Source organism: Xenopus laevis, chromosome 5L (assembly GCF_017654675.1).
Source record: "Xenopus laevis strain J_2021 chromosome 5L, Xenopus_laevis_v10.1, whole genome shotgun sequence".
Classification (NCBI taxonomy): domain Eukaryota; kingdom Metazoa; phylum Chordata; class Amphibia; order Anura; family Pipidae; genus Xenopus; species Xenopus laevis.
In genome coordinates, this window is record NC_054379.1 from 49,577,904 (window position 1) to 49,604,505 (window position 26,602).

A 26,602-nucleotide genomic window follows, 5' to 3' on the forward strand; every position below is an offset into this window, starting at 1 on the left:
CCACATTATCCAAAGTAAAATGGCACACACTTATTGGCTAAATACTGTACCTTATGTGCTGTTTTACATAGTACAATTTTGGATTTCTGTCTGGGTCACCCGGGTGAAAAAGTGCCCATGTGCTGGGATTCGGAATGGTAATTTTTGTCTATTTGTTTCTTAATCGTTTCCACTATCTTCACTGTATAACATGTGTTTGTGTTATTTTGTGTCTCCGTGTATTACGTTTAAAGTCAATGCTTTCATTTGTTTTGCCCCAGCTTTTTTTGTCTTTTTTTCACATACTGTATCTTAATTGATCAAAGATCTTTCCAGACAACAGAGCAGAATCTTTATTGAGCCTTTCAGATAAAGGGTTAAATTCTACACTTTGAGGCACCTGCTTTGTCCCTCATTGTACATATATATAGGGGCCTATTTAGGATACTTAGTATATTGATTTAGGAGGAAAATAGAATAAAAAGAGTGCCTGTTAAACTTAATTTGAAGTAGTCTATCTTGATCCCTGCAATTATATATCAAAAATAACTTGTTCTCCCCTCCAGATAACCACGCTTTATGCCATCATGTTATACTGTCTAAGAGCTTAACTAAGCCATTAAATCAATGGGAAACTTTTAGGTGGCAAGTAAATTGCAGAGAAAATGTCTTTTTAAAAATAAATGTTAAAAGAGAATGCCACTTTTTACACAGCAGTTCTCAGGTGCATTTTTTTAAACTAGATTTTAAGGAATAACTTTTTCTACAAGAAACTACCATTAACTATATCTGCTGTTTCCAGCTTACTGATGATGAGCATGACTTTTCTGATCGAGAGGTGGATTTGGATGAAATAGCTGACCTGACTGATATCCCCTGGCACACAAAGACCTCAGCTGGCACACTTTCCCCACTGCCCTCCTCTAACCATTCATTGTCACTGGTTGTGCCCATGAGAAGTGAAAGATCAGGCCGTGATACACCTGCAAGTATGGACTCAATCCCACTGGAATGGGATCATGACTATGATCTAAGTCGTGACCTGGAGACCGCTGTTTCTCAGGCGCTTTGCTCAGATGAGGAGGAACAACAAGATAAAAATTACTTCCCCCAAGGAGCAGCTGGTATCACAGGTAATGCCTTTCTACTTACTGTATTTAAACCCGGAAATTCGGCTCTTCTAGTGCAGAGAGCGCAATGGTGCTCTCTGCACTAGCGACGTGGACCCCCCTGCCGACCCCAGTCGGGGTGGCAAAAATTGGGTAGGATCGCCCCTGACTGTAATATTTTTCTGTTTAAAGTGAAGAGAAGTTTGGAATATTGAGCTCTACACCAGTCATTCATTTGCTACTGTCCTGAGCTTATTCTGGTGATGCAAATAAGTTTATACACAGTAGATCATACTGGCCTTTAGCCTACTACTACAAGATCATTGTGATCACTGGACTTCTGTGCTACTATACTGCTCAATATATTTCCATGAAAACTATTTAAAACCTTCTGGAGTGCTGCAACATTTTGATTTTTATCTGTAATATTTTCGTGTGGCTTATTGTAGGTGGTGCAGCAGTCCATGTCTCATACACTCTATTGATATATTCAGCTTGCAGTTAGGACACAACATACTCGTAGTAGGTTGATCACCTTCTAGGTAGGTAGGTAGCACTTACAAAGGAGTCAACAAAGAGCATAGTGTAAGTGGCTGTGCTCAAGCTGTAAGTGATGCCTGCATTGAGCAGATTAATTTGTGATATTTAAAGAGAATTTTCTTTTGGAGAAATGCATCTTGAAATGCAATAGATATTGATCACAGTGCCATGCATAAAAAGCTAAGTGAAACGTAGTGATACCATATACCATTTATTGGTATATACTGTAACTAGGGATGCACCGAATCCAGGATTCGGTTCGGGATTCGGCCAGGATTCGGCCTTTTTCAGCAGGATTCGGATTCGGCCGAATCCTTCTGTCCGGCAGAATCCGAATCCTAATTTGCATATGCAAAATATGGAAATTGCGTGACTTTTTGTCAGAAAACAAGGAAGTAAAAAATGTTTTCCCCTTCCCACCCCTAATTGCATATGCAAATTAGGGTTCGGATTCGGTTCGGTATTCGGCCGAATCCTTCGTGAAGGATTCGGGGGTTCGGCCGAATCCAAAAAAGTGGATTCGGTGCATCCCTAACTGTAACTATACAAAGAATGGTGATTTTTAAAGAAAAAGCAGCATGTCAAAGGCCTTCGAAAAGTTTTTTAAAGCTTTAAGGACCAGTAACATCAAAAAATTTAATTTTTAAAAGTAATAAAAACATAATGCAGCGTTGCCTTACACTAGAAAAACTGGTGTGTTTGCTTCAGAAACACTACTATTGTTTATATAAATAAGCTGCTGTATTGCAATGGGGGCAGCTATTCAAAGGAGAAAAGGATCAGGTTACACAGCAGATAAGCTCTGTAGAACATAATGTTATCTGTTATCCACTATTTATCCTGTGCCATATAGCCTTTTTTTAATTTCCACCATTAGTACTCAGCAGTTTGTTTTTAGGAACTATAATAGTGTTTCTGAAGCAAACAGATCAGATTTACCAGTGCAGGGCAACACTACATGATATTTTCAGTACTTTAAAGGGCACCCCAAGTGATTGTATTGACTTACCCGAAACCACGGGCCAGTGCTCCTATCAGCAGAAAACTGCACCGGCCCAGGGCTATTCCAGTGAGCACCACGGAGCAATCCTCTTCCGGCTTTTCATTCTAATGCGCATGTGCAGCCATGCAAAGAAAGAGGAAGACAGAAGAGGATCACTCCGTGGTGCTCACTGGAAGCACCCTGTGCCGGTGCCGTTTTCTGCTGATAGGAACACCGGCCTGGGGTTTTGGGTAAGTCAATAGAATCACTTGGGGGTGCCTAACATTTGGCACCCCAAGTGCACCAAGCCTTTCCTTCTCCTTTAAAACACTTTTTAAAACAATTTTTTTGGTGTTACTGTTCCTTTAATTCTAATATATTTATCAATAACTAATGCAGAACATGTCATATGAGTGCTTATAAAATACCTTGTAGTAGTAGGGTAGCAATTTTTTTTGTAAAGCAACAAAACCCTAGTTTGCAAACCTAGTTTGCAAATATATATGTGAAATCTACCAGTGGGTGCCGTACATTTCTGAGCCCTCTGGCAGTCTCAAAAAAAGGAGAAACTTTGTATCTCTTGCAAACTGTATTATTAATGGGACAATTTTGTCTGTTGTATATTTACCATTTTTACTTCAAGCTCTTCTGTAGAATGACTCTGAGTACATTCAAGCCCTGCTGTATAATGTTAATGACCTTAAAGAATTTTTATCTGCAGAGTGATACCTTTTATTCCCACTTTCCCACATGGAGTGGTTTGAAATGTTTTGAGTAAAAACAAAGTTAGAAGCACCTAAAAGCTCCCACAATGCTGTTTAAGTCACTTGAAAATGCCATCACTGGTAAAATTCTCACACTATTCTGGATGTTTTGGATGGAAATTGCTCCATGTGCTTTGGGCTTAAAATATCTCTTGCTCTTGCCATGTGGGGCCCTCCAAAACAGCTGTGCACTTTAGCTGCAAATACTGAGAAATCTTATTTATTTTTACAGATGTAGAGATTCCTGAAAGTCCAGAAGACTATATAAAACTTACTGAAAATATTCCGAAAAAATCCTCTGGTAGGCTAATGGGGCAGGATATTGTTCCTGTAACCTACAATATATAACCTACAGTATCCCCACATCCGCAGCAATCGTCACTTCATAACACTACTTGACAATTTATCTAATGTTGTATGGCCACAAACACAAAAATGCCAGCTTTGTACACACACCGTTAACCTGCATGTCATTAACCTAAAGAACGCTACTAGTAGTGTGCCACAGAGACAACTAACAAAAATAGTTCATACATTTTCTAGACCTGTTTTAGTAACAAATGTGCTCTTTGCCGGTATAACAGTAGAGGTTCAAGTAAAGCTTTTTAATACTAAAATTTAGAGGATGGAAAATAATGTTGCCTGTGAATAATTTTGTTTTAGGGGAGTTAGGATTAGAAACACAGATTCGCCATCTAGACAAAGCTTTGGACACCAGCCGCTTCCATTTGCAACAAACAGAGAATGTTATTCGCAGCAGGACTCCCACTGGCCCTGAGCTAGACTCAAGCTATATGGGTTATGTAAGTATTGCGCCGACATTCAGTTTTAAGAAATTATAAAGGCAAATTTATTACTGTTCCAGCTCAGGATAATTGATTACAGAAAAGTGAGCTCTTTAAGGGCGATTCCACCGTGATCCGACGCGCTGCGCAAAATCGCAGGCGTCACGTCGGATGCAACGGAAATGAGGTAAGTAATGTCAATGTTGGATCGTTTTGCATTGTTGATGTGACACAATCCGACAATTGAATTACTTACCTTATTTCCATCGCATCCAACGTGATGCCTGCGATTTTGTGCAGCGAGCCGGAATCGGCCGTGTAGTCCTGCCCTAACTCATTTGCTCTCGGTTTCTGCAATCAATTTCTTTCTTTTATTTGTACAATGGCTGTTCCAGACTGTACCACTGATGGCACAGAACTGATGTACTTTATTGATATTATTAATTTAAAATGAATACAGGATTATAGAAAACCGATGCAAGCCAGCATACATAATAGTATATCCATAAAAGTATTTTCTAAAATGTATTTCTAATGATATGACCCTAAAATAAATATTGCAATTTGCAAAAAAGTGGGACTATATTTGTCTAAAAATGATAATAATTCTTTGGAGACTATATTAAATCTGCCCAGATATCATAGCTTTTACACATACACCAACCAGCATCACAAACGGGTGGGAGGTAAAATTTGAATATGATTTCAGTGCAGGATCTATATTATTATCCTTATATTGACTAGATGAAACTTCTTGGAGAATGTCGGGAAAGTATAGACACTGTGAGGAAGGTAAGCGAGAAGCTGAAAGAAGAAGAGGAGAAGCTTTCTGGATTTATTAACTTGAACAGTCCAGAGACACAATCATCAGGTAAGTCAAAATGAATGAATTTTTAAAGAATAAGTAAACTTTATAAATAAGTGAATGTGAAATTGATAAGGGGCTATTCTAAGCACTTTTGCAATGTAGACCCATTATTTATTTATTTTTAATTCCAAGATATTAAGGGATGCATGTACTGTTAATATAAATTAATTTTGTTACAACATTGCCACCTGCTGGTCAGTTTCCCATCAGCCTGACCACCAAGTAGTCAAGGAAGAAGTTGTCAGGAGAAAGAAAGATGTTCTTCTGCTTAGGAAAGATTTGAGAAAGATTTCTGTTTTTTCCTAAGCAGAAGAATCAGAGCAGACTCTTTCTTTCTTCTGACAACTTTTTTGACTACTTGGTGGAGTCCTATGTGCAGTCACACACAGTGGAGCAAAGCAACATTTGGCCTGAAAGTGCCTTCTTTTGCGTATTTGGGCTGACCTCTGCATGTGACTGCAAACGGAGCTGGGGCGTGGATGGATCTACTTCTCTCAGTCAGTAAAAAATGCTCAGGCTGAGAACAGCGGAGTCAACACTCAGTCTGCACTTGGCCTAAGCAGGTTGCCAGACATCACACACACAATTAACTTTTATGAAGCGCAATCACACACAAATGCCAATTGATGGTGTGTGCCAGAAGTAATGGTATTCACACACAAATGGAGTAAAGAAACATACGCCAAAACATATGTGCAAAGCAACAAATTGAAGACTATTTTGCATTGGTGAATGCAGTTTGGCAGTGGAAAAAATAGCAAAACATCCAATCACAATTCATATTCCAAAATAGTTTCAAAGAAGCATTGAGTTTTAATGTACATAATTTAAGCATGTTTAATAGTTCGATTTGTCATTTGCTCTTGCAGGTGTTATTGAACGCTGGGAGTTAATTCATGCCCAAGCTCATAATAAAGAGCTCAGAATGAAACAGAAGCTTCAGCAGTGGCAACAGTTCATCTCTGACCTCAATAATGTATGGGATTGGCTGGCAGATACTGAAGAGGAAGTGGAACAGCTTAATCAGTTAGATGTCAGCACTGATATCCAGGCCATAGAACAGAGAATCAAAAAGCTCAAGGTGAATATCAGAATTATATGTTCTTCTTACAACTAATCATATGGTAGGTAGATATAATTAGGGGCTTCTAGTGTTTTTGGATTGTGTGGCTTTATACTGGGTATGTTCAACTAAAACAGGGATCTCCAACCTTTTTTTTTTTTTACCTGTGAGACATACTCAGAATTAGGGAGCAAAATATGCATGAAAAATGTCCCTGGTTAGTGCAGAATAAGTGCTGTTTTTGGCCATTTGGTAGCCATTATCAAACCACATACTCCGCTCAGTCCATACACAGGGAACAATGAAAGTTTTCAATTCAAGGGTTTTTTAATGTGACCAATTTTATAAAGTATCGGATAATGTCGGAGAGGAACGCAAGCCTTTTCAAGTTGTTTTTAACATGTTAAATGCTAATTCAGCAAATGCATGCATTGTATCCACGGGGTATTAGTCTTTATTTAATACAATTTGACTTATATGTATTTTAAGCTGTACCTTTATTAAATTAACCTTTATACATCATTCTTATAACCCTGGACTTTATTCAAGTTACCAAGTTTTGTCTCATGTCCCTTTGTTTATTCTGCTACTTAGGAACTTCAAAAGGCTGTTGATAGTCGCAAAGCAATTGTTCTTTCCATCAATTTGTGCAGTTCTGAATTTACTCAGGCCAATACTCCAGAAAGCAAAGAGCTTCAAGAGCGGCTAAAGCAAATGAACGTGAGATGGGAACGCTTGGGCAGTGCATTGGAGGAATGGCGCTATAAACTGCAAGATGCATTAATGCAGTGTCAGGTTTGTCCTCTACCTTCTCCATCCATTTACATTTTGAAAGGGTCATACCAGCCTGCACAAAAAATTTTGTTTTGAAGGACAAAGTACAGTTTCTCTAAAGCATTGTGGTGTGTTTTGAGATGTTTTCATGATAAAACCAACCTTTATATTCAGGGAACCATATAGGGAGTATGTAGAAAAGTACAAAACAACATTTGGAATAGCCAGTTTATCTCATTGTTTCATATGGTCTGTGCATTTGATAAATTAAATAACATATTGTTTAAATGGCTAATGATTTTTCCCCTTTGCCGCATTCCCATTGAATTAGATGACTTATGCTTTGCTTTCACTGCCAGCTGCAACATATTCCAGACTAAACAGATGAGTGAACTTTAGATTGTAATGAATTATAATGAAGCTGAACTGAACCCAGTACTATAATCATAAACACAAACTACTACCTTTTATACTTGATCTGTCTTTTAACTCCTTAAAATAATACATATAAAATATGCATGTTTAATCAAATATATTAATGACCATTCTATGCCAAGGCACCAAGATCATGGATATATACTGTTATTTCTGTTCAATTGTAGGACTTTCATGAAATGAGCCATGGATTGCTTCTTTGGTTAGAAAACATTGATAGAAGAAGAACTGAGATCCTTCCCATTAATCCCAACCTTGACGCAGACACTCTGCAAGATCATCTCAAGCTTTTATCGGTATTTTGTTTTGACATCCTAAAGCATATTTGTACTGTTGATCAGGGATCATTTAGTCATGCTTTTTTTTTAAAAAAAGTGGTCACCTGCCATCATGGCATTTGGGATAGTTTCTGGTGGCCTTCCTTCTTGTGCCATTCGTGTACTATTCTGTGCCTCCTGTGAACATCAGCCTACAGATCTGCAGCATAACAATCATGTGGTAAAACCTATGTCTGTTTGGTATACCATTAGTGAAATGGCCAGAGCTGCCCAACCTAACTTTGCTGTGCTCCAAAATGCCACTTAAAAAGAAACCGTCTTACAACTGTACTTCTTTGTTTATAGTTATCTGCATTACTAAATAGATTGATAGATAGATAAATAGACAGACAGATAGATGGACAGATAGACAGACAAATGTTTATTGTTTACAGTTGTCTGCTTTACTAGATAGATAGATAGATAGATAGATAGATAGATAGATAGATAGATAGATAGATAGATAGATAGATAGTGGTGTAACTATAGAGGAAGCAGACCCTCTATAGCAGACCCTGCTGGGCAACAAGGGGGCCAAGACCACAGGGTCTGCTTCCTCTATAGCAGAAAAAAAAACGACCCCCCCCCACTACAGCCCCTTTCTTATCTTTGAACGTGAAGTGGAAGACACCGGCGGGGGGTGGGGAGTGGGCCAACAGAAGGCAAACAGTGGATGAGAGGTGTGGAGTGGGCCAGCAGGGGCCCCGGTAATGGTCTATGAGGACATACCCCTCCAAATTTCTTTTTTCGGCCCGTTGCTCACTAGTTACATGGACCTTGCACCCTGAGCATGGATCAGATAGTGTTTGCTTGCATAGTATTAATAATTGGCTTGCAATCAGTATTCAAACTGACCCTCAGAGCTTCTGTACAACATGTAAACAGGCATGACTGAAGCAAAAGCAGCATCTAGTCAAAGCATTAACAAAAGAGAACTGGTAGGCATAACATTTTAAAACACATCCATGACAATTTAACAATGGTGAAAGTCTGCATTTTTGCTGACTTCACAATCGATGCACAACATTCAGAGGCTGCACTGTAGGGTATGACAGGCTGGCCAATCAAGCCCCATTTTGTGGTCCTGTTCCCTGGTAGCTAGGAACATGAGCTTGAAAAAGGATCTGTTGTATCCTAAACGTTGCTATGCTATTGTTGGAATAAACAAATAATACCAAAATTGGAGTGCTGCAATTAGTGTATAACATGACAACACCACCAAAATAATACAAAGAGCTTCCATCACTCTAAGGCTTTTATTTTGTTGATACTTGTTGAAATAATTTGGCCAAGAGTTTAAATCAAAAGCAAACATTCTTTAATATTTCAGGATTTTTTAGGGATTAGGATGACTGCTAACTTTTTGTGATCATGGAACCTGCGGCCACGACAGCACAGCTGAATCTTGTCTAGTCACCTCATGTTTCTTCACTTGCTAAAACATTCTTTATTCATTCTCATATGACCACATGTAACTGTAAATGTGCCTGTCTGTGCAAATGGAGTTCCTTTATTTATTATACCATCATATTGTTTTAATCAGATGTCCTGAATCTGTATTATTTATTCTCAGAATACTTTGGCACAGCTTTTGTTTTGCTATTAAATCTTGGATTTTAAAGGGAAATTATAGTATGTCATGTGGTCTTGATTCATTATAAATATATGATATGGATACTAATTTTTTCCTCTGAAGAATTAAAGTATTTGGATTTTTTTTATTGACTAAGCATCACCGTAAAGGACCGAATGGCATTACTATGCTCATTAAACCCATAAAAAGATATTTATCAGTGTGTGTATCAGTACATTGCAATGCATAAACAGCAGCTTATCTTATGTAGATTTCTTAATATGGTGCCATGTTATAGGCATTTTGGCACATGTTTTGGGAAAGGTGCTGCACATATCCAGAGCAAGCACAAGGATGGGGGACACAAACTCGGTAGATGAATTGGGGAAAACATTTGTCCAGAATGCTTAGTAGATGGAAATTAGACCTGTGAACAGGAACACATAGGATAGTTATTTTTTTGGTGTTTTGGCTGCTCTTTATGGCAGTATATCCCTTTTGTATATTTTAGTCCAATAAACATATTTGCTTCATAGGGATTACATTGTATTTAATGGTTTTCGCAAAAATGTTGACCTTTTCCTTGTGCAACAGCAAATGAAGCGTGAGTTGCTAGAGTCTCAGCTGAAGGTGGCATCACTGCAAGACATGTCCTGCCAGCTTCTGGTGAATGCGGAGGGCAAGGATTGCCTTGAAGCCAAAGAAAAGGTGCACGTCATTGGTAACCGCCTCAAGGTCCTCTTAAAAGAAGTGACTCGTCACATCAAAGATATAGAGAAAATATTAGACATCTCAAGCAATCAATTGGTAAGTCATGCTGCATTGTAATACAGTATAGGTCATTATCTCTTTACAATATAGTTATTTACTACTCTAAATCAGATTGTAATGTTTAAAATAAAGGTCAAATATATGCAAAATAAAAAAAATATACCGTTTTGGACTTTGACTATATTTAGAGGCCCATTTAGCAACATTCTCATTTTAGTGGTTTTAGAGGTTTTTGAAACCACAAATAAACACATTTTCTCTAAAACCAAGAATGCCATGTAATTTATTAAAAGATCTTAATATAAAAAGTTAAAAAATAAGGACCAATAGGATCAGAGCAGCTCCCAATGACTTCTATAGGACCTTGAATACTTTTACTTACGAATTACGAATTTTTGTATTAGAGTTTTTTTGTGTTTCTTACACTTAATTCATCTCGAATTTTTTGAGTTTTAGAGAAATAAAAAAAATGTGTTAATAAATAGACCCCTTAGTAAGCTAAACCAAATTGCTGTAGGTTGGAATGACATTCACCCTTTTCTATACTTGAAAGTAAAAACAAAAAATAACACAGAGCACAAAGAGAAAATATAACCACAGGGATCCTCTAGACTTTGTTTCCAGGTATCAGGGGAATATGCAATAGGTTTTTCTTATTTTATCCTTGGGATGCTGATAATGTGGGAGGAAACTGGCAGTTAGGTTAGGACTGAACCTATGAAACTGAACTGAACCTATGAAATTTAATATAAGCTTCATCATACTGAAATAAGAAACTTTCGAAATACAATAGATTAAAAATTGTGTTCTGTTTCTGATATATAAAAAAGATATATTTAACTGTCATTCAAAATCAGAATCTCCCAACTTCTGCATGAACAAAGAATGAAGAGAGGCATATGCTGAGAGGGGGATAGTGAAGAGTAACCTGAATATTCAGAATTTTTAATTGATTATATTTAGAAAATGTCTTGTTTCAGTATGATAAAGCTTATTTTAAATTTTAATTCTCGCAATAGTTTCCCTTTAAGTTTTTATTTAAATGCCTTTCTGTGAGTGGGGAGTAGCCATGATTACACTGACTGAGGTGAGCTCAAGTGAAAACTCTAGTGAAAATATAATTTCTGTTGTTGAAAATGCTGAATTGCTTGATCAGTTTTATGAAGGATTGGCATTCGACAAAGAAAAATAGATGTGACAGAAACTTATCCATGTCATTTAACACCTAGGAATTGACCTCATGGTCTTCAGCAGATGAATTGGACACTTCTGGATCTCTTAGTCCAGTCTCTGGAAGAAGCACTCCTAGCAGACAGCGAACGGTAATATGGGCCTGGTATCATGGCAACCAGTTAAAAGAACAGTTTAGAGATTTAGGCAGAGGAAAAGGTTCACGTGACTCAGGAAAAGCAATTCACAAGTCCCAATGTCCTAGAAACACATTGCAGCATTCAACTTCTCCCGCTCCCCCAACATTTCAATCCCTGCATGTGTAAAGCAAAATGAAAAAAAATTACACCTTTTCCTTTTTTTTTTTTTGATTAAGCCAAGATTATTTTCATCTTTTCTTACAGTTCTGCTGAATAGTTTCAATCGGTTTTTATGTGGTTGTGGAACTGATTTTCATTTGCACCTTAGATGAATAACATCTGTATTTTCTGACACCTATGAACTATGTGACTTTCTTAATTGATTTCTCTTCATTCACTTGTTTCTCCTGTAGGTCCTAGTGACAAACTGTCAGGGAAAACTGGCTTTTCAAAGGGCAACTCTAGATTTTATCAGTCTCTACACTCTCTACACTGGTGGTGAACTTTACAATTACTCATATGTCGAAAAAAATAAATATCTGGAATATTATTATTGAATAATAGTAACATATAAACATTAAATTTTTCCTGTTCAATTTGCAAAGGGCATACACACCTATGTTCAGCAAATGCTCTGTTAAATATTTATTGTGTTGGAATGGTCTACATTTTAATTAACTGAAACAGCGATTAATCTGTGATCTGGCCTTGAAATAAAGCTGTTGGCTTTTTCATCCAGCCTATTGGCCTTTTCCTTCAGCCCCTTTCTTTTTGAATGTGTTAGGGTATAACTGAACCATGAAGGCAAAAAGATAAAGGTATACAATTAAAAGTAATTTAAAGCCTATCATGTATTTGGCTCTAATTAGAGTGAGGAATAGGGCTGCTTGCCAATTCCCAATACTGAACCCTCCAATAGTATAAAATAGAGCCCCCATGTAACCCTAAACTACCCATTCCTCTTATTTGAGAATAGCTTTGGAATGATGCACCACCTTAGAATGCAGATAATGAGGAAGGATATTGCCTGTTAGGCTAGGGCTTAAAGGGGACCTAAATCTAAAAACTCAATTGATGCCTACTTACCAGGAGCTTCTCTGAACACTAATGATATTTATATTCATTTTCTCTCTTCAAGGGGGATTATGGGTCCCAGGGCACCATAACACAGCCTCCCCCTCATCCCCCAGTTACTAGGAGCAGCTTTTTGCAGCCCCTGGTAATGTGTGGGTCATTGCTGTCTGAGGCAGGATTCTCTACTTGAAGCTCCCCTGTCTATTTTTAGTGGTTTCTGAGATATTTGCATTTTTAGACTGCTGATAACAGGCTTTTGGCTTAAGTAGAAGTCAGCAACCCTAGGGTTAACCATATCCATGAAGTGCAGAGACAGTACATAGACAGACACTGGACCTGTTGGTAATACTTAATTAGCAGCATATACAGTATTTATCAGTATAATTGTGAGATGTCATACAGTACAGCTCATTTTGGGAAGCTAAATTAACATATAATCCATAGACTCCTGCTAAAATCTGCTCCCAAATGTTCCAAATATCATTATGATTCATAAAGACCTTTCTTCTTATGTTTTTTAAAATCCATTACTGGATTATAAAGTTGCTTTCTTTTATATTTTGGGAATGTTGGGACTTTTACTTGGCAGTAATGACAAATGAAGTTGAAGTTCTAGGCCCAAAAATGTATGGTCCTTATATAATATGTTGCTAACATTACAGAAAGAGAACAGTACCTATTGGAGTTTGGGTGTTTAATTTATCTATTGGCATCCAAATAACATATTGATTTCAGGGGAATTAAGCCTCCATTCCTGATATAGGGAAGCTTGTATGCCCTGGAATTAATCAGTCAAGCATCTTAGCTGTAATAGGAGTTCTTTCTGTTCTCGTACTCAGAAAAGATGAATGTTTGATGCCCTACCAGACATCCAGGCAATGAGTTACATCACTATAGATAAGTTTAAATGGGTTGTTCACCTTAAAGTTATCTTTTAGTATGATGCAGAGTGAGGTTTTCTGAGTCAATTTGCAATTGGCTTTCATTATTTATTATTTGTGGTTTTTAAGGTATTTAGCTTTATATTCAGCAGCTCTCTTTGCAATGTCAGCAATTTGGTTGCTGGGGTCCAAATTACCCTAGCAACCTTGCATTTATATGATTAAGAGACTGGAATAGAGATAAGAGAGGGCCTGAATAGAAACACAAGTAATAAAAAGTAGAAATAACAATATATTTGTAGCCTTACAGAGCAGAACTATTAAAAAAGAAAAAATGAAGGCCAATTGAAAAGTTGCTTAGAAATAGCCATTCTATAACATACTAAAATTTAACATACGGAAGATCCAACCCTTTAAGCTGAGAGACATACCAAAAGTCATTGGGTCTCAATTGGTAGTTTTGCAACACTGCAGTAAACTATAGCATCCAATTGGAAATTTTTGTTTGTAACTTGCAGTTCACTGTTTAAAACTATTTGCTGATTGGCTGCTCTGGATTACTGTACTGGTGCAAAGCTCAGAGTTAGAAGGAATCCTTCTGTTCTATATATATTTTATACCCTTTCTTTAACTTTAGAGGGAAAAGAGAAGGTGATAGAGCGTTATCTATAGTTTTTAATAACAAAATCACCATGATAGTGGTAAAGGTGATTACACACTTAAAAAACATAGCATGTGACACTTCTTCAGTGTTGAGCTCTTGTATTCTGGGCAGCCTGAACATTGAAAAGCCAGTTTTCCTATCTCCTGGGTATTGGTCACCTCATATGATTTTGTTTTTCCTTTGCTGCACTTTTTTTGTGTTATTTTTTTTATTTCTTTCATCAGTAGCTTGTCTTTATTTGCCTGGACTGAACATTCTTCTTTCTTTACCCCCTGTTCATTGCAAACAGCCACGGGGCAAATATAGTGTCTCACAGCCTGGACCCTCTGCCAACAACCCACCTAGCAGGTACCTTATTCTCCTGATTCTGCATTCTATTCTAGAATACAAAGGGGATGATAGAAATAATCTTTTTTTGGTGTGTGCGACTTGGGTATCGGCACAATACAAAGTTATGTTTTACAAATACAATAACGCTACACTCTCTCCTACCTTTACAGTTAAAGCTGGCTGATATTTATTTTTGTGCAAACTTTAAGGATTGACATTTTTATCATCCCCTTTATTTCTAGACTGCAGGTAAAGTTAGGACCTACTCCATTCATTTTTGCAGCATGCAGACTGCCAAAGTGGAGCAGACACATGGTCTCTGAGTAGACTACTAGTCTCTTCACTTTGTTCCTTCTGAACTCTTCAGTGTCAGCAACAATGAGGTTATTCTCAGGTTTGGTGGTGTCATCTCTTTCTTGCTAACCCCACTAACCTTTACTAACATGACTGCTTCCATTTCCTGCACATATCTCTCTGACCACAAGAGTGCAGACTCTCAGCTTTAGCTTTTTGCATTTTGAGTTTATGCTTGGGGAATTTAGCAATTTTACAAAGAAATTCGCTTCTGTTTTTCTGTTTCAGTTGCTGTCATTTTTATGTACTTTGATTGCAATTTCTGTTAGCCTATCCATTCCCCAACCCCACACCTTTAGTAGGTGATAAACACACACTCTTGACACATTAGGGTGCCCTGTATACTTATACCGATTATTCTCTAAATTGATTACATTACACAAGTACACTCTTCTGCCTGCACCAGTCACATGTGAAATTGTGATATAAACAACTTGTGATCCCAAATCCTTGAGCACAAATCTATGCTACATTTTTTATAAAGCTTTTTGTGGCTGCTGCAAAAATATAACAAACAAGTAGTCTTTGTTAGGTGTTATGCTGTTGTTATTACATAATTCTGGCTAGAATATTACAGCTACAATACTCAGTAATTCCAGTTTAATCAATGAATATTCTTCAAGTTGAAGTGAATGTTTTCTCAGCATGAACACAGCGACTAGAGCAAACATGTCCTCTCTATTGTTTGTATAGAGAAACAGTAGTAGTTTGTTTTTTACTTATACAGAACACATGGGCCCATACTTTTTATTTATATTTCCATCTACTCATGCCTCCTTTACTTTGTATAGTCATTGTAGGACCATGTGGAAGTATTATCCTTCCCCACTTATTATATTCTGTAATGATAGCTTCTTTATTTATTAGGTCTGAAACAAAAAATTATATAGCTCATTATATAGAACAATGTATGCACCTTAACTCCAAATTCCAGCAGATTTTCCAAGATCTGAATTTGAGGGATTGTATACCAGTGCTGCAAGCTCTAATGCTGCTCTTAGGGCCTATACACATATTTTCTGTTTAGCATTGTGCTCTACACCTAGAACCAGATTAAATATTCAGCACATGGTACTGAGCGGAGCTAGAGGGTCCAAGGGACATTCCAAGGGAAGGTTGTGTGCTGCACATAGACATACAGAGTGAGGCATGACTCTTTGCAATTTTTACTTGAGTGTGTGTCAAACCTCAAGAGTTGTGCCTCAGTGTACAACCAGCAAATTGGAATAGATCAGGATGCAAAATTCAAAAAATATTCTACCTTGCCTCATTTTCTGCAGGCCTGTAGCTAGGATTAGCCTCCTTGCCAGGTCTTGTGGTGGAAATATACAGGGAGTTTTAGTTCTAAAATAGCCAAAGTACTAATAGTGTCCTAATGTTATTTCAATGTAAAATTTTAACATAGTCTGCTTAGGAGCAATGTCATCTCTAAACCCTCCAGCAAGTTTGATGTATCTGCTACAGAATCAAACACTGTTTCTTCTATTGTTACCATTTTCATGATTTCCAAAAAGTTCTGTTCACTGCATAAGATAAACTGCTTAAAAAAACATCATAGTTGTGGATCATCAAGGCATGTCTAGCTTTAAGATGACTTACAAATAAGATGGACATGTTAATGGGCAAGTACAACACATTACATGTTACTTCAGATCATATCCCATAAAGTCGGGTACTCCAGAGGTTGGCTTGGCAACACTGAAAGAATTCGAATGGGTGGCACACTGAAATATGGCAAAATGTTAGGTTGAGTTTTTAACTTATTTGGCATCATCCAGTGGCTTAACTAGAGTGTGCTGGGCCTCCCTGCAAAAAGATCTTCAGAGGGGCCCAATGCACTCAGACACCCATCCTCCCGCCCAGACGATGCCCACTCCCCACCCAGACTCCACCCACTCACATTCCAGGCTCCACCCACTATCCGGCCCCACACTGATGTACTCTGCATCCCCACCGCAGGTAAGAAAGTGACTGGGAAAGGGGGGTTTCTTGTTGGCTATAGTGAAAACAGAACTTCTTCTATAGTTACACACCTGGCATCATCTATATACCTATAATAGAGTACAACAAGATTTTAAAGGGATACTGTCATGGGGAAAAATAATTTTTCAAAATGAATCAGTTAATAGTGCTGCTCCAGCAGAATTCTGCACTGAAATCCATTTCTCAAAAGAGCAAACAGATTTTTTTGTATTCAATTTTGAAATCTGACATGGGGCTAGACATACTGTCAATTTCCCAGCTGCCCCTGGTCATGTGACTTGTGCCTGCACTTTAGGAGAGAAATGCTCTCTGGCAGGCTGCTGTTTTTCCTTCTCAATGTAACTGAATGTCTCTCAGTGGGACATGGGTTTTTACTGTTGAGTGCTGTTCCTATATCTACCAGGCAGCTGTTATCTTGTGTTAGGGTAAGGACACACGAGGAGATTCAGGGAGATTTTGTCGCCTGGCTACTAATCGCCTGGTCTTTTGAGCAACTATCTCCCTGAACTGCCTCAGCGTTTTTCCCCATAGGCTACAATGAAAAGTTGCCTGCGTTAATGCACACACGGTGATGCGTTTTCAATAGTTGCCCAAAGTTGCCTCAGTGAGGGAGCTGTTATCTCGTTACCTTCCTATTGTTCTTTTGTTTGGCTGCTGGAGGGGAGGAAAGGGAGGGGGGTGATATCACTCCAACTTGCAGTACAGCAGTAAAGAGTGATTGAATTTTATCGGAGCACAAGTCACATGACTTGGGGCAGCTGGGAAATTGACAATATGTCTAGCCCCATGTCAGATTTCAAAATTGAATTTAAAAAAAATCTGTTTGCTCTTTTGAGAAATGGATTTCAGTGCAGAATTCTGCTGGAGCAGCACTATTAACTTTTTTTACCATGACAGTATCCCTTTAAGGATGGTTACTCTACTATGCCTTTTTTCGTGGAACAGGTTGCCTCTCAATCATGTAGAAGATTAGAAAAATTAGTATTTTTCTCCTATAATTCCACATGTCTTTTAATGTTAAGGTTAGTATGATAACCAGCAGGTTCAGTGACAAGTATTTGAGCATGTCTGATTGAGAGCAACATGGAAATCAAAGCACTGAGCTATCACCGCCTTTTCAGCTCATCTTTTTGCATTGCCAAACATCCGGTCCAGTTTTGTGTCTTAACAGCTTTGCAGCTTTCAGCAAGGTCTACTCTCTAATAACATTGCAGCGGCAGCAGCATCCTTTCTTTCCACCAGCACTGTTGATTAACACATCTTTTTGCAGTACAGCACAATATTTAATTTGTCATGCAGACAAGCATGGAATACAAACGAGCTTCAATTGAATGGAGAACTTAATCAAAAGCACAAGCCAGACAGGTTGCGTTTGATGTCAGCTGCAGCAGTAACTGATAAAACAGTACAGGCTGTCACTGTGTTCCTTATTATTAGAAATGCTTCTGATCAGAGTACGCTGTGTTTGATCTTGCACTGGATCAGTAACCTCATCGACTAAGGTTTAAGCGCAGACAAATAGAAATAAGGAGAGTTTCCTGGGTATTTTTAATTCTTAAGAATATTTCTTGCGTGGCTGGTTGATTGTGTGTAAAGTTGAGAATGCAGGTTGGAAAACGTGATCTTTTTTGGGGCATAATTTCAGAAAAATGTTAGTTTTTTTAAAATAAGTTGATTTCCCCAGTTGTGCTGATGCAAATATCTTTATGTTGTGATTTAATTAAATGTTCTCCTTAAATAAACATTTTGTATCACAGGTATAGAATCTGTTATCTGGAAACCCGTTATTCAGAAAGCTCCAAATTATGGGAAGCACTATCTCCCATAGACTCCATTTTGATAAAAAGATTTAAAACATTTTAAAATTATTTATTTTTTCTTTGTAATAATAAAACAGTACCTTGTTTTTGACCAACTAATATATAATTAATCCTTACTGAAGCCAAAACATTCCTATTGGGTTTAACTAATGTGTAAATTATTTTTTATCAGACTTGGAGATCCAGATTATTTAGAAACCCCCAGGTCCCAAGCATTCTGGTTAATGGGTCCCAATACCTTTATATTTCTAAGGGCATTCTAAGGTTAATCAGTTAGTTTTTATTCTCTGTGGTTGAATCATTTAAATTGTTGTGCTGTTTGGAATTTCAACTGTTTTCTGGTCAAAGGGTCCCATTTACCCTCTCATCCAGGTTACGGTTTAAATGACAGATTGGAAGGTGATGCCCTAAAAGGCAGATAATGGGCCAATTTAAAGGAGTTGGTCACCGTTAAATTAACTTTTAGTATGATGTAGAGAGTGATATTCTGAGACAAATTGCAATTGGTTTTCATTTTTTAGTATTTAAGGATTTTGAGTTATTTAGCTTTTTATTCAGCAGCTCTCTGGTTTGCAGTTTCAGTAATTTGGATGCTAGGGTCCAACCTCCTCTAGCAACCATGCATTGATTTGAATAAGAGACTGGAGTGTGAATAGGAGAGGCTGAATAGAAAGATGAGGAATAAAAAGTAGCAATAACAAAACATTTGTAGCTTTACAGAGCATTTGTTTTTTAGATGGGGTCAGTCACACCCATTAGAAAGCTGCAAAGAGTCAGAAGTAAAAGACAAATAACTATAAAACTATAAAAATAATGAAGACCAATTGAAAAGTTGCTTAAAATTGGGCATTCTATATCACACTAAAAGTTACCTTAAAGGTGAACCACCCCTTGTTTGTTGAATCTGTACTGTACTGTACATTCCAAATTAATTAGGCATGCATGGAAAGATCCACATGTTTGGTGAGGTTGCCAAATGAGTGATTTTTCCCAATATTGCCACCAAAACCAATTTAATCATTTGTCCCCCTGGTCAATGAGCAGATGACAGTAATGTCCCTTTGCAGACTTATCATTAGCGGACCAGTCAATGCTTTGCCCAATGGGATTTTTAACCCTACCCTACTCTATATCTATTTGATCTGAAACCAGTTTTTTTTTAATTGTAATTAGCTGACTCAGTCTGGAGTAGATGAGTTGTCAGCCAGTGCTGAGCTGACCTGTGTATAGCCAGATTTAAAGCTGTGAATCATTTCCCACAAAGGAAAGGAAATGGATAAGGGATATTTCCGTAATTTGGATCTTTCAATAATTTGGATATCCATACTACTAAAAATCATTTTAACATTAAACCCACAAGGATTGTTTTGCCTCCAAGAAGAAATAATTGTATCTTAGTTGGGATCAAGTACAAGGTACTGTCTATGGGAGATGGCCTCCCCATAATTCTGAGCTTTCTGGATAATGGGTTTCCAGATAATGGATCCCATACCTGTACAGTATAACTATTAAAAACTGTAGATTGTACAACAGCTGCTATAAAGTGTAGCTAGACGTGTTTTACTAATATACACACTATAGGCCTAGGCAGTGAAGTCCATTTAGATAAACTAATAGCAACATCCCCCCATACCTACTTCTATTATTATTTTTGCAATTTTCTCACATCGGACACATAGGGGGGACCTTTGTGGCAAAAGTAGTCACCTGCATGATTTAAAAGTATTCTTTATGGCTGTGCAGCTTATCAGTATAAAGCATTGCAAAACAACCTTTATGAGAAGCTCTTTGCAGTCAATTGCTCAACTTCATAACTTCACTTATCAGCAGGTTATAATCTAATCTTGAAACACAATCTTTAAGTAACGAAGCAGTTTGCTTTAAGCACATCACCCAAATTTACAACGCAGAGATATTACCCATTTGATAAAGTGCTGGGCAGTTTTAGTACTTACAAGTGCTTATTTAAATGGTAAGCCTTAGTAAATGCGCTCCAGCCTGGATAACCAATCAGCACAGACTTGCCTTTTCTGCCTTCTGTAATTTACAGTGTTAAATCATAGTCACCAACTGTGCTGTGGCATTTTCACGGTTATAGATGACCTTTACTTATTACAGGGTATTCAACTTAAAAATGGTAATCACACTTTTTATTTTGGAATAAAGTGGTCAGGCAGACTGGCTAAGGGAGTGTTTAAAAGGGACTTTAAAAAACGAGCTAGAAATTGAAAACTTTTCTATTAAAAAAGAAGAAAAGAAATGCATGAACTGTTACAAAGGATTTTTTTTATAGAATCCCTCTTGAGGGGGTGTGCCAGCATTCTTGCACTCTCATGACAGTTTTAATACATACAGGCACCCAGATCTCCAATATTGGCCGTATAACATATTAATGATTACATTGCTAATGGGCAATGTAAACATTCTTCCTTTGCCTAAATTTAATACAGGTATGGGATTGGTTATCCAGAAGCCTGTTATCTGGAAAGCTCCAAATTACAGAAAGGCCATCTCTCCGTAGACTCTATTTTAACCAAATAACTCAAACTATTTTCCTTTTCTCGCTAGTAATAAAACATTGCCTTGTACTTGATCTAAACTAATATAATTATTCCTTATTGGAAGCAAAACCAGCCTATTGGGTTTATTTAATGTTTACATGATTTTCTAGTAGACTTAAGGTATGAAGATTCAAATGGTGGAAAGATCCATTATCTGGAAAACCCCAGGTCCCAAGCCTTCTGGATAACAGGTCCCAAACCTGAATACAGCATTTATTATAAATAGAACTGTTATGTTGAATAGCCATAAAAGAACACACATGGTCACTATGATGGCATTGGAGGGACATTAAAAGGTTTAATTGCTGGTTGCTATTGGTTAATACTCCAGAACAGAATATACCCAAGTTTAGTGAATTCACCTTATTAAACTGCTCTATAAACACATTTTAATCTATTAAATTTAAGGAAACGTAACCCTAAAAGAGTCTACATTGTCTAGCATTTAATGAAATGCTTATTAGCTATTATATGAACTGAGTGCAGATGTAAAGGACTGCTGATCTTACTTCTCACTTTGGCATCTACTGATGCTGCAGCCCTAGTTTGTACAGAACCGCTGCAATCCAATAGGATTGTTGGATCCTTTCAGGAAACTGCCCACCTCCATGGTTCCATATATTCCCAGATGGTTGGGAAGTATGGCTGGCAAAGTCCAAACTTGCCAGCAAAATATTGGCATAAATGACCACATTCACACTAGTCTTAGAAACATATTTTTCATGCATTTTGATTAGTGTTGCTTAGTGCATGTGTGGTACAGGTATGGGATCTGCTATCTGGAAACCCATTATCCAGAAAGCTCTGAACTATGGGCATGCAGTCTCCCATAGACTTGCAGTCTGCAAGTGATGGTAGTGTCAATAAAAAAACCCTCTCGTCTGTTAAAGAACGTCAACCCAAAAAATAAAATTTGCTTCATAAAAAAAGCACAATACTAAGCCACTTTCCCAAATGAATGTATTAAACATGTTTAGTGCTTTAAATGTTATTTTATAAATGTAATTGTTCTTGAAAGCAGAATTTGCGTAACTCCTGGTTGTTACTTTTTAAACAATTTTGCAAAAGCCAGTCTCCTCCAGCAAGAGAGGCCTGTCAATCCGCTGGCTTGTGTTACATTGTTCCAAAAGCCAGAGCCACCAGAGCAGAGAATAGAAAGGGACAAACACTGCTTTCAAAAATATATACAAATAACTTTTAAACTATTACAAATTTGTAATAAATGGATATTGCAAAGTTGTTTAGAATTAGGGTTTTCTTAATTAGGCTAAACATGCTTTTGAGGCTGTGACTCTAGAATGGTTTATCCCTTATGGTGAGGTCACACGGACGTTTTTAGGTTGCATTTTTAAAAACGCGCAGTAGCCGGACATAAATACACCAGATGCGCATAATAATACAAGTTTTTGAGCCTGTCGTTTTCCCAATATGCATTTCTGGTTTTTCTAGTTCCCCACAATTTTAGTAAACTTTTGTGAAAAATATCCAAGCAGAAAAGCAATTTACATGCAAAATGTATCCGGACTGATTGTCAATATGCAACGTAATTACATCACCAGCATACAACACCGCAAATATGCGCAATTCATCTCACAATTTGGCAGTTTGGCTGCCATATTGAAAATTAGCAGCATATTTCAGCAAAGTGTATTCCCAAACCTGTGGATCCCATAAAGTTAAATAATATGGCGTGTCCTGTCGTATTGGTGTTTCTGCTGAAATATCAAATACTCGTGTGCAATAGCAGATGTTGGCTCGCAAGCGCCCCGTGGGAATTACTATAGTGCGTATTACATTATTTTCAGTAGGGCTTCATTTTGTGCATTTTGTACATTCGAATTCGAACATGGTTTTAAAAGTGCAACGTAAAACACCCCATGTACAGTAACTTCGCCCTTATGGGTTGGAAGGCTTACAATTTAAGTGATGGGTATTCTACTTTCTCCATGTGACTTCTGTGGAGATAGGTCACATGTAGAGAAAGTTCATATTTAGAAAAGCTTGTCTTTTCCAGTGTTTCTTTAAAGGTATACACATGACGTGTGTTTGCGTGCATGTTTTGAAGGATTTGCTGTTTGCATAAGGTAAGAATAGATGCTAAATCTATTAGGGATGCACCGAATCCATTATTTTGCGATTTGGCTGAATCCTTTGGGAAAGATTCTAGAACTGAAGCCTACCCCTGATTTGCATATGCAAATTAGACATAGCAAAGGCTAAAGAGAACTGCATGCATAACATGTTGATAAAAATTTACTTCCTTGTATATGTGATGAAAACTCACGTGATTTTAAGGAATCAGATTCAGTTCAGCCAGGCACTTGGACTCCCCTGAATCCTGCTGAAAAAAAAGCAGAATCCTGGACAAACCCAAAACGAATCCTGAATTCGGTGCATTCCCTTTATAAGCAAGACTTGAGCATTAAAATTTGTATGTGTTTAAGCAGATTCCATCAGATAGTACTCAATGAATACTGATTCAGTGCAACTTCAACTCGGCAATGCACAATTTATTTTGAGAAATTCAGCATACTTATACTACTTTACAGATTATAACTGAACCGTTTAAAACTGCGCTTATTTATTACTGTCCAGTAACCCCTGGCAACTATCATCTTTTTTTCTTTGTCTGAAAAAGCTAATTGCTGGTTGCTGTGGATTACTGATCAGGCACACATGTGCCCACTGCTGATAAATATGGCATACAATATCCTGTGTTTTACAAAATTGCAGAAATCATATTGTTTGTCTACTGATATAAAACTCAGGGCTGACTAGGGCCATGCAGTATTTAAAAGATTTTTCATGACAAACTACATAAAACCATTGGCAGAAATCTTGTAAACCTAAAAGTACTCCAAACAGATTAGATCAAGGCAACGTCCAGCTCTATTGTGGGACCTTTTTATCTGTTATCTTTATAACCAATGAGCCCAACATAATGACAATCAATCTAAATAAGTCTGAAAAGAAAGAATTGTAGTGGTTCTATTGTATGACAAGTTTATATTCTTTAGCAAGGAAGATCTAAACCATTCTCTCTATACACATGGAGGCCTATTTATCGAAATTCGAATTTATAAATCTTAGGGGCAGATTTATCTGCGAAATTAGTGCTCACCGCAGAAAAATTAACCTACCTTCTATTCATTCCTAAGGGATTTTTACAAGTGTATTTATCAAACGGGGAACTCTAAGGGGGTTATTTACTAAACTCTGAATGCAAAAATCACGAAAAATGTGTGATTTTTTTTTTATAAAATCGAACTTTTTAAAAAAAAATCACTAATTTTTTGGAATTTATTAAACCCAGAAAATGGAAAAGTCCAAATCTGAAAATCCTGCATCTCAGACCTGTCGAGGTTGCATATAAGTTTACGGGCAAAATTCTGAGTTTTAGGGTGAACGATCCTGAAAAATCGTGAAAATCAAATTTTTCACTACTTTTTCAATTTTTCCCGCAAACACATTTTTCGGGAAAATGTATAAATAAATAAACCCAAAAAACCCTTTGCGGATTTGGTCGGAGTTTTTTTCAGAAAATATTGAGATAAATTCGGACTTTGATAAATAACCCCCTAACTTTCACCCATTGAGAAATGCACTTTTAAATATCCCATAGGAATTAATAGTGTGTGTTTTCCTGTGGCAAGCTTTGATAAATTTGCCTCTTAGAGTTTTCTTCAATATAAATAAACTCGAAATGTTACCAAACTCGAATGTCTGCTTATTTATTCAAAAATTAGAACCTGTAAACTCGATAAGATAAAATAAAAATCAATGAATCTACAAACGAGTTCAATTTGAGTTTTTTGTGCTTGCTGCATCTTTAAAACTTGAGTTTATGAAATTCTGATTCGATTTTGTGTTTTAGCTCAAAAAGACTCAAACTGCAGTCGAAATTTGAATGTTAATAAATCGGCCCCATACTGCCCTAAATCCAGTGTTATCTATAAAAGTAAATCTTTTTATTGAAATGTATGTGCTGGCAATACACTGAGACCAACTGAACAGCAACAGCCATTAATGTGTTTGGCACATTATGAAAGTTCCTTCTAATTATCATAGTGTAAGTTTGTATGCTGTATTTACAAAATAAAATGTTATTTTACGCAGACAACAAAAAAAAAAAAAAAGGAATACTGTATATATTGATGATGACAACATATTGATTTATCGACAAACTAGTCCATTTCCTGATATTCATTTTCTCCAATTTATCTATCAGGTCCAAAGAAGATGGCTCAGGTTCCTACCGTTCTGAGGCCAACGAGGCTCAACAACACCAGTCCTTTTTCCAACGGGTGTTACGAGCTGCTCTGCCCTTTCAGCTTTTCCTACTGTTGTTAATTGGGCTTGCCTGCCTAGTGCCAATGACAGAAGAAGATTACAGCTGCACCCTTTCTAATAATTTTGCACGTTCTTTTCATCCAATGCTCCGTTATACTAATGGGCCACCTCCTATATGAAATTCTTAATTCATAAGACGGATACTGAAAACACTCGGAAACAGTAACTATTGTCAGCTTTCTGTTGCACTCATTGTGACAGCTTTACGTGTGTACTTACAATGGCTAAAAGGCCACAATCCTAACAAAGCGACAGTGTTCACAATTAACAAATGACACATTTATGAACTCTATTGGAAAATAAATTGTTGTTATTTTTCTATCCTCACTGTTTGAGCTCTGACTGAAAACAATGCATAGCCAAGTATGATGTTTATTTCATGTTATCGATGCAGACTCTAACGAGCTGTAAGCTAATCCTCGATGAGATTGTTATCAGTATTGCAGAAGAGCTGTAAAGGCAATTATGATATTTTAGAAGCTTGTAATATACAATTTTAAAGAGCTTATATGGCAGATATTTTTTTACTTACCTTTTTTTTTTTTAGTTGTTTTGTTCCTTTTTCAGACGGCGAAGAGCATGAACTAATTCAAACATCTGCTTTAAAATATTTAAGGTGTAAAAATATAAAAGCACTTTTTTTAAGCGAAGAAACTGGATGTAAGAAATTCAATTGTGATCTATTAAAGTCCTGAAGAAAGATGATCAAATATTGAGTGATGAGAGCATATTTATGTATGTACAGTTTGCTAAGCTCCGTTTTGTTTGTATTGATTTCTTGCAAATATAGATATTCTAAAATACTTGTGTTTGGATGTTTATTCTTCTTGAAGGACAACTAAATGGTAGGAATGAAAACGTCAAAAATGATTTTCATTCATCCAGGTCATGGTATATCTAATATAAGTAATTATAAAACAACTGGACTTGCTGAGTAGTTATTGAAGATGTTTCACTACTCATCCGAGCAGCTACTTCAGTTCAACTGACTGGTGTGGGAAATTCTCGGCATATAAACTCTTCCACTAATCCAATCACAATGGCACATTGTAACTCTTCAAAGAGGTGACATCTGAAGAAATTCACAGAGGTGTTGATTCTGCGTAGTTACTGTGATAGGATTATCCAATGTGTCGTGCAACTCCTAGAAACAGGTGTTAATTGGAGTTGCATGAATGAGTTGCATGAATGGATGTGTGAAGTGTTCTGAAACCGCAGGGGTACAGACATGAGAACAGCATTGTATGTAGCAGACAGGTGGTGTCGAAGGCTCAACTTTGACACAAATCGCCTCTTTCGTGCCTTGTTTAAACCA

The 26,602-nt window shown here is 37.1% G+C and overlaps 1 protein-coding gene across 4 annotated transcripts in view; it reads left to right on the top strand.

Annotated features, from left to right (window-relative positions):
* Nucleotides 1–26,090, top strand: part of syne1.L (spectrin repeat containing, nuclear envelope 1 L homeolog) — a 285,490-nt gene extending 259,400 nt beyond the window's left edge. For 3 of the 4 annotated variants that reach the window (XM_041562725.1, XM_041562726.1, XM_041562727.1), the window contains 11 exons: nt 782–1,112; nt 3,607–3,675; nt 4,038–4,177; nt 4,904–5,030; nt 5,897–6,108; nt 6,685–6,885; nt 7,467–7,595; nt 9,784–9,996; nt 11,190–11,282; nt 14,179–14,237; nt 25,166–26,090. In XM_041562725.1, the coding sequence (XP_041418659.1) occupies nt 782–1,112; nt 3,607–3,675; nt 4,038–4,177; nt 4,904–5,030; nt 5,897–6,108; nt 6,685–6,885; nt 7,467–7,595; nt 9,784–9,996; nt 11,190–11,282; nt 14,179–14,237; nt 25,166–25,406 (1,815 nt within the window). In that variant the 3' untranslated portion in view covers nt 25,407–26,090. The remainder of the gene's footprint in view (nt 1–781; nt 1,113–3,606; nt 3,676–4,037; nt 4,178–4,903; nt 5,031–5,896; nt 6,109–6,684; nt 6,886–7,466; nt 7,596–9,783; nt 9,997–11,189; nt 11,283–14,178; nt 14,238–25,165) is intronic. The other variant, XM_018263031.2, reaches the window with a different exon arrangement.
* Nucleotides 26,091–26,602: the final 512 nt, after the last annotated feature.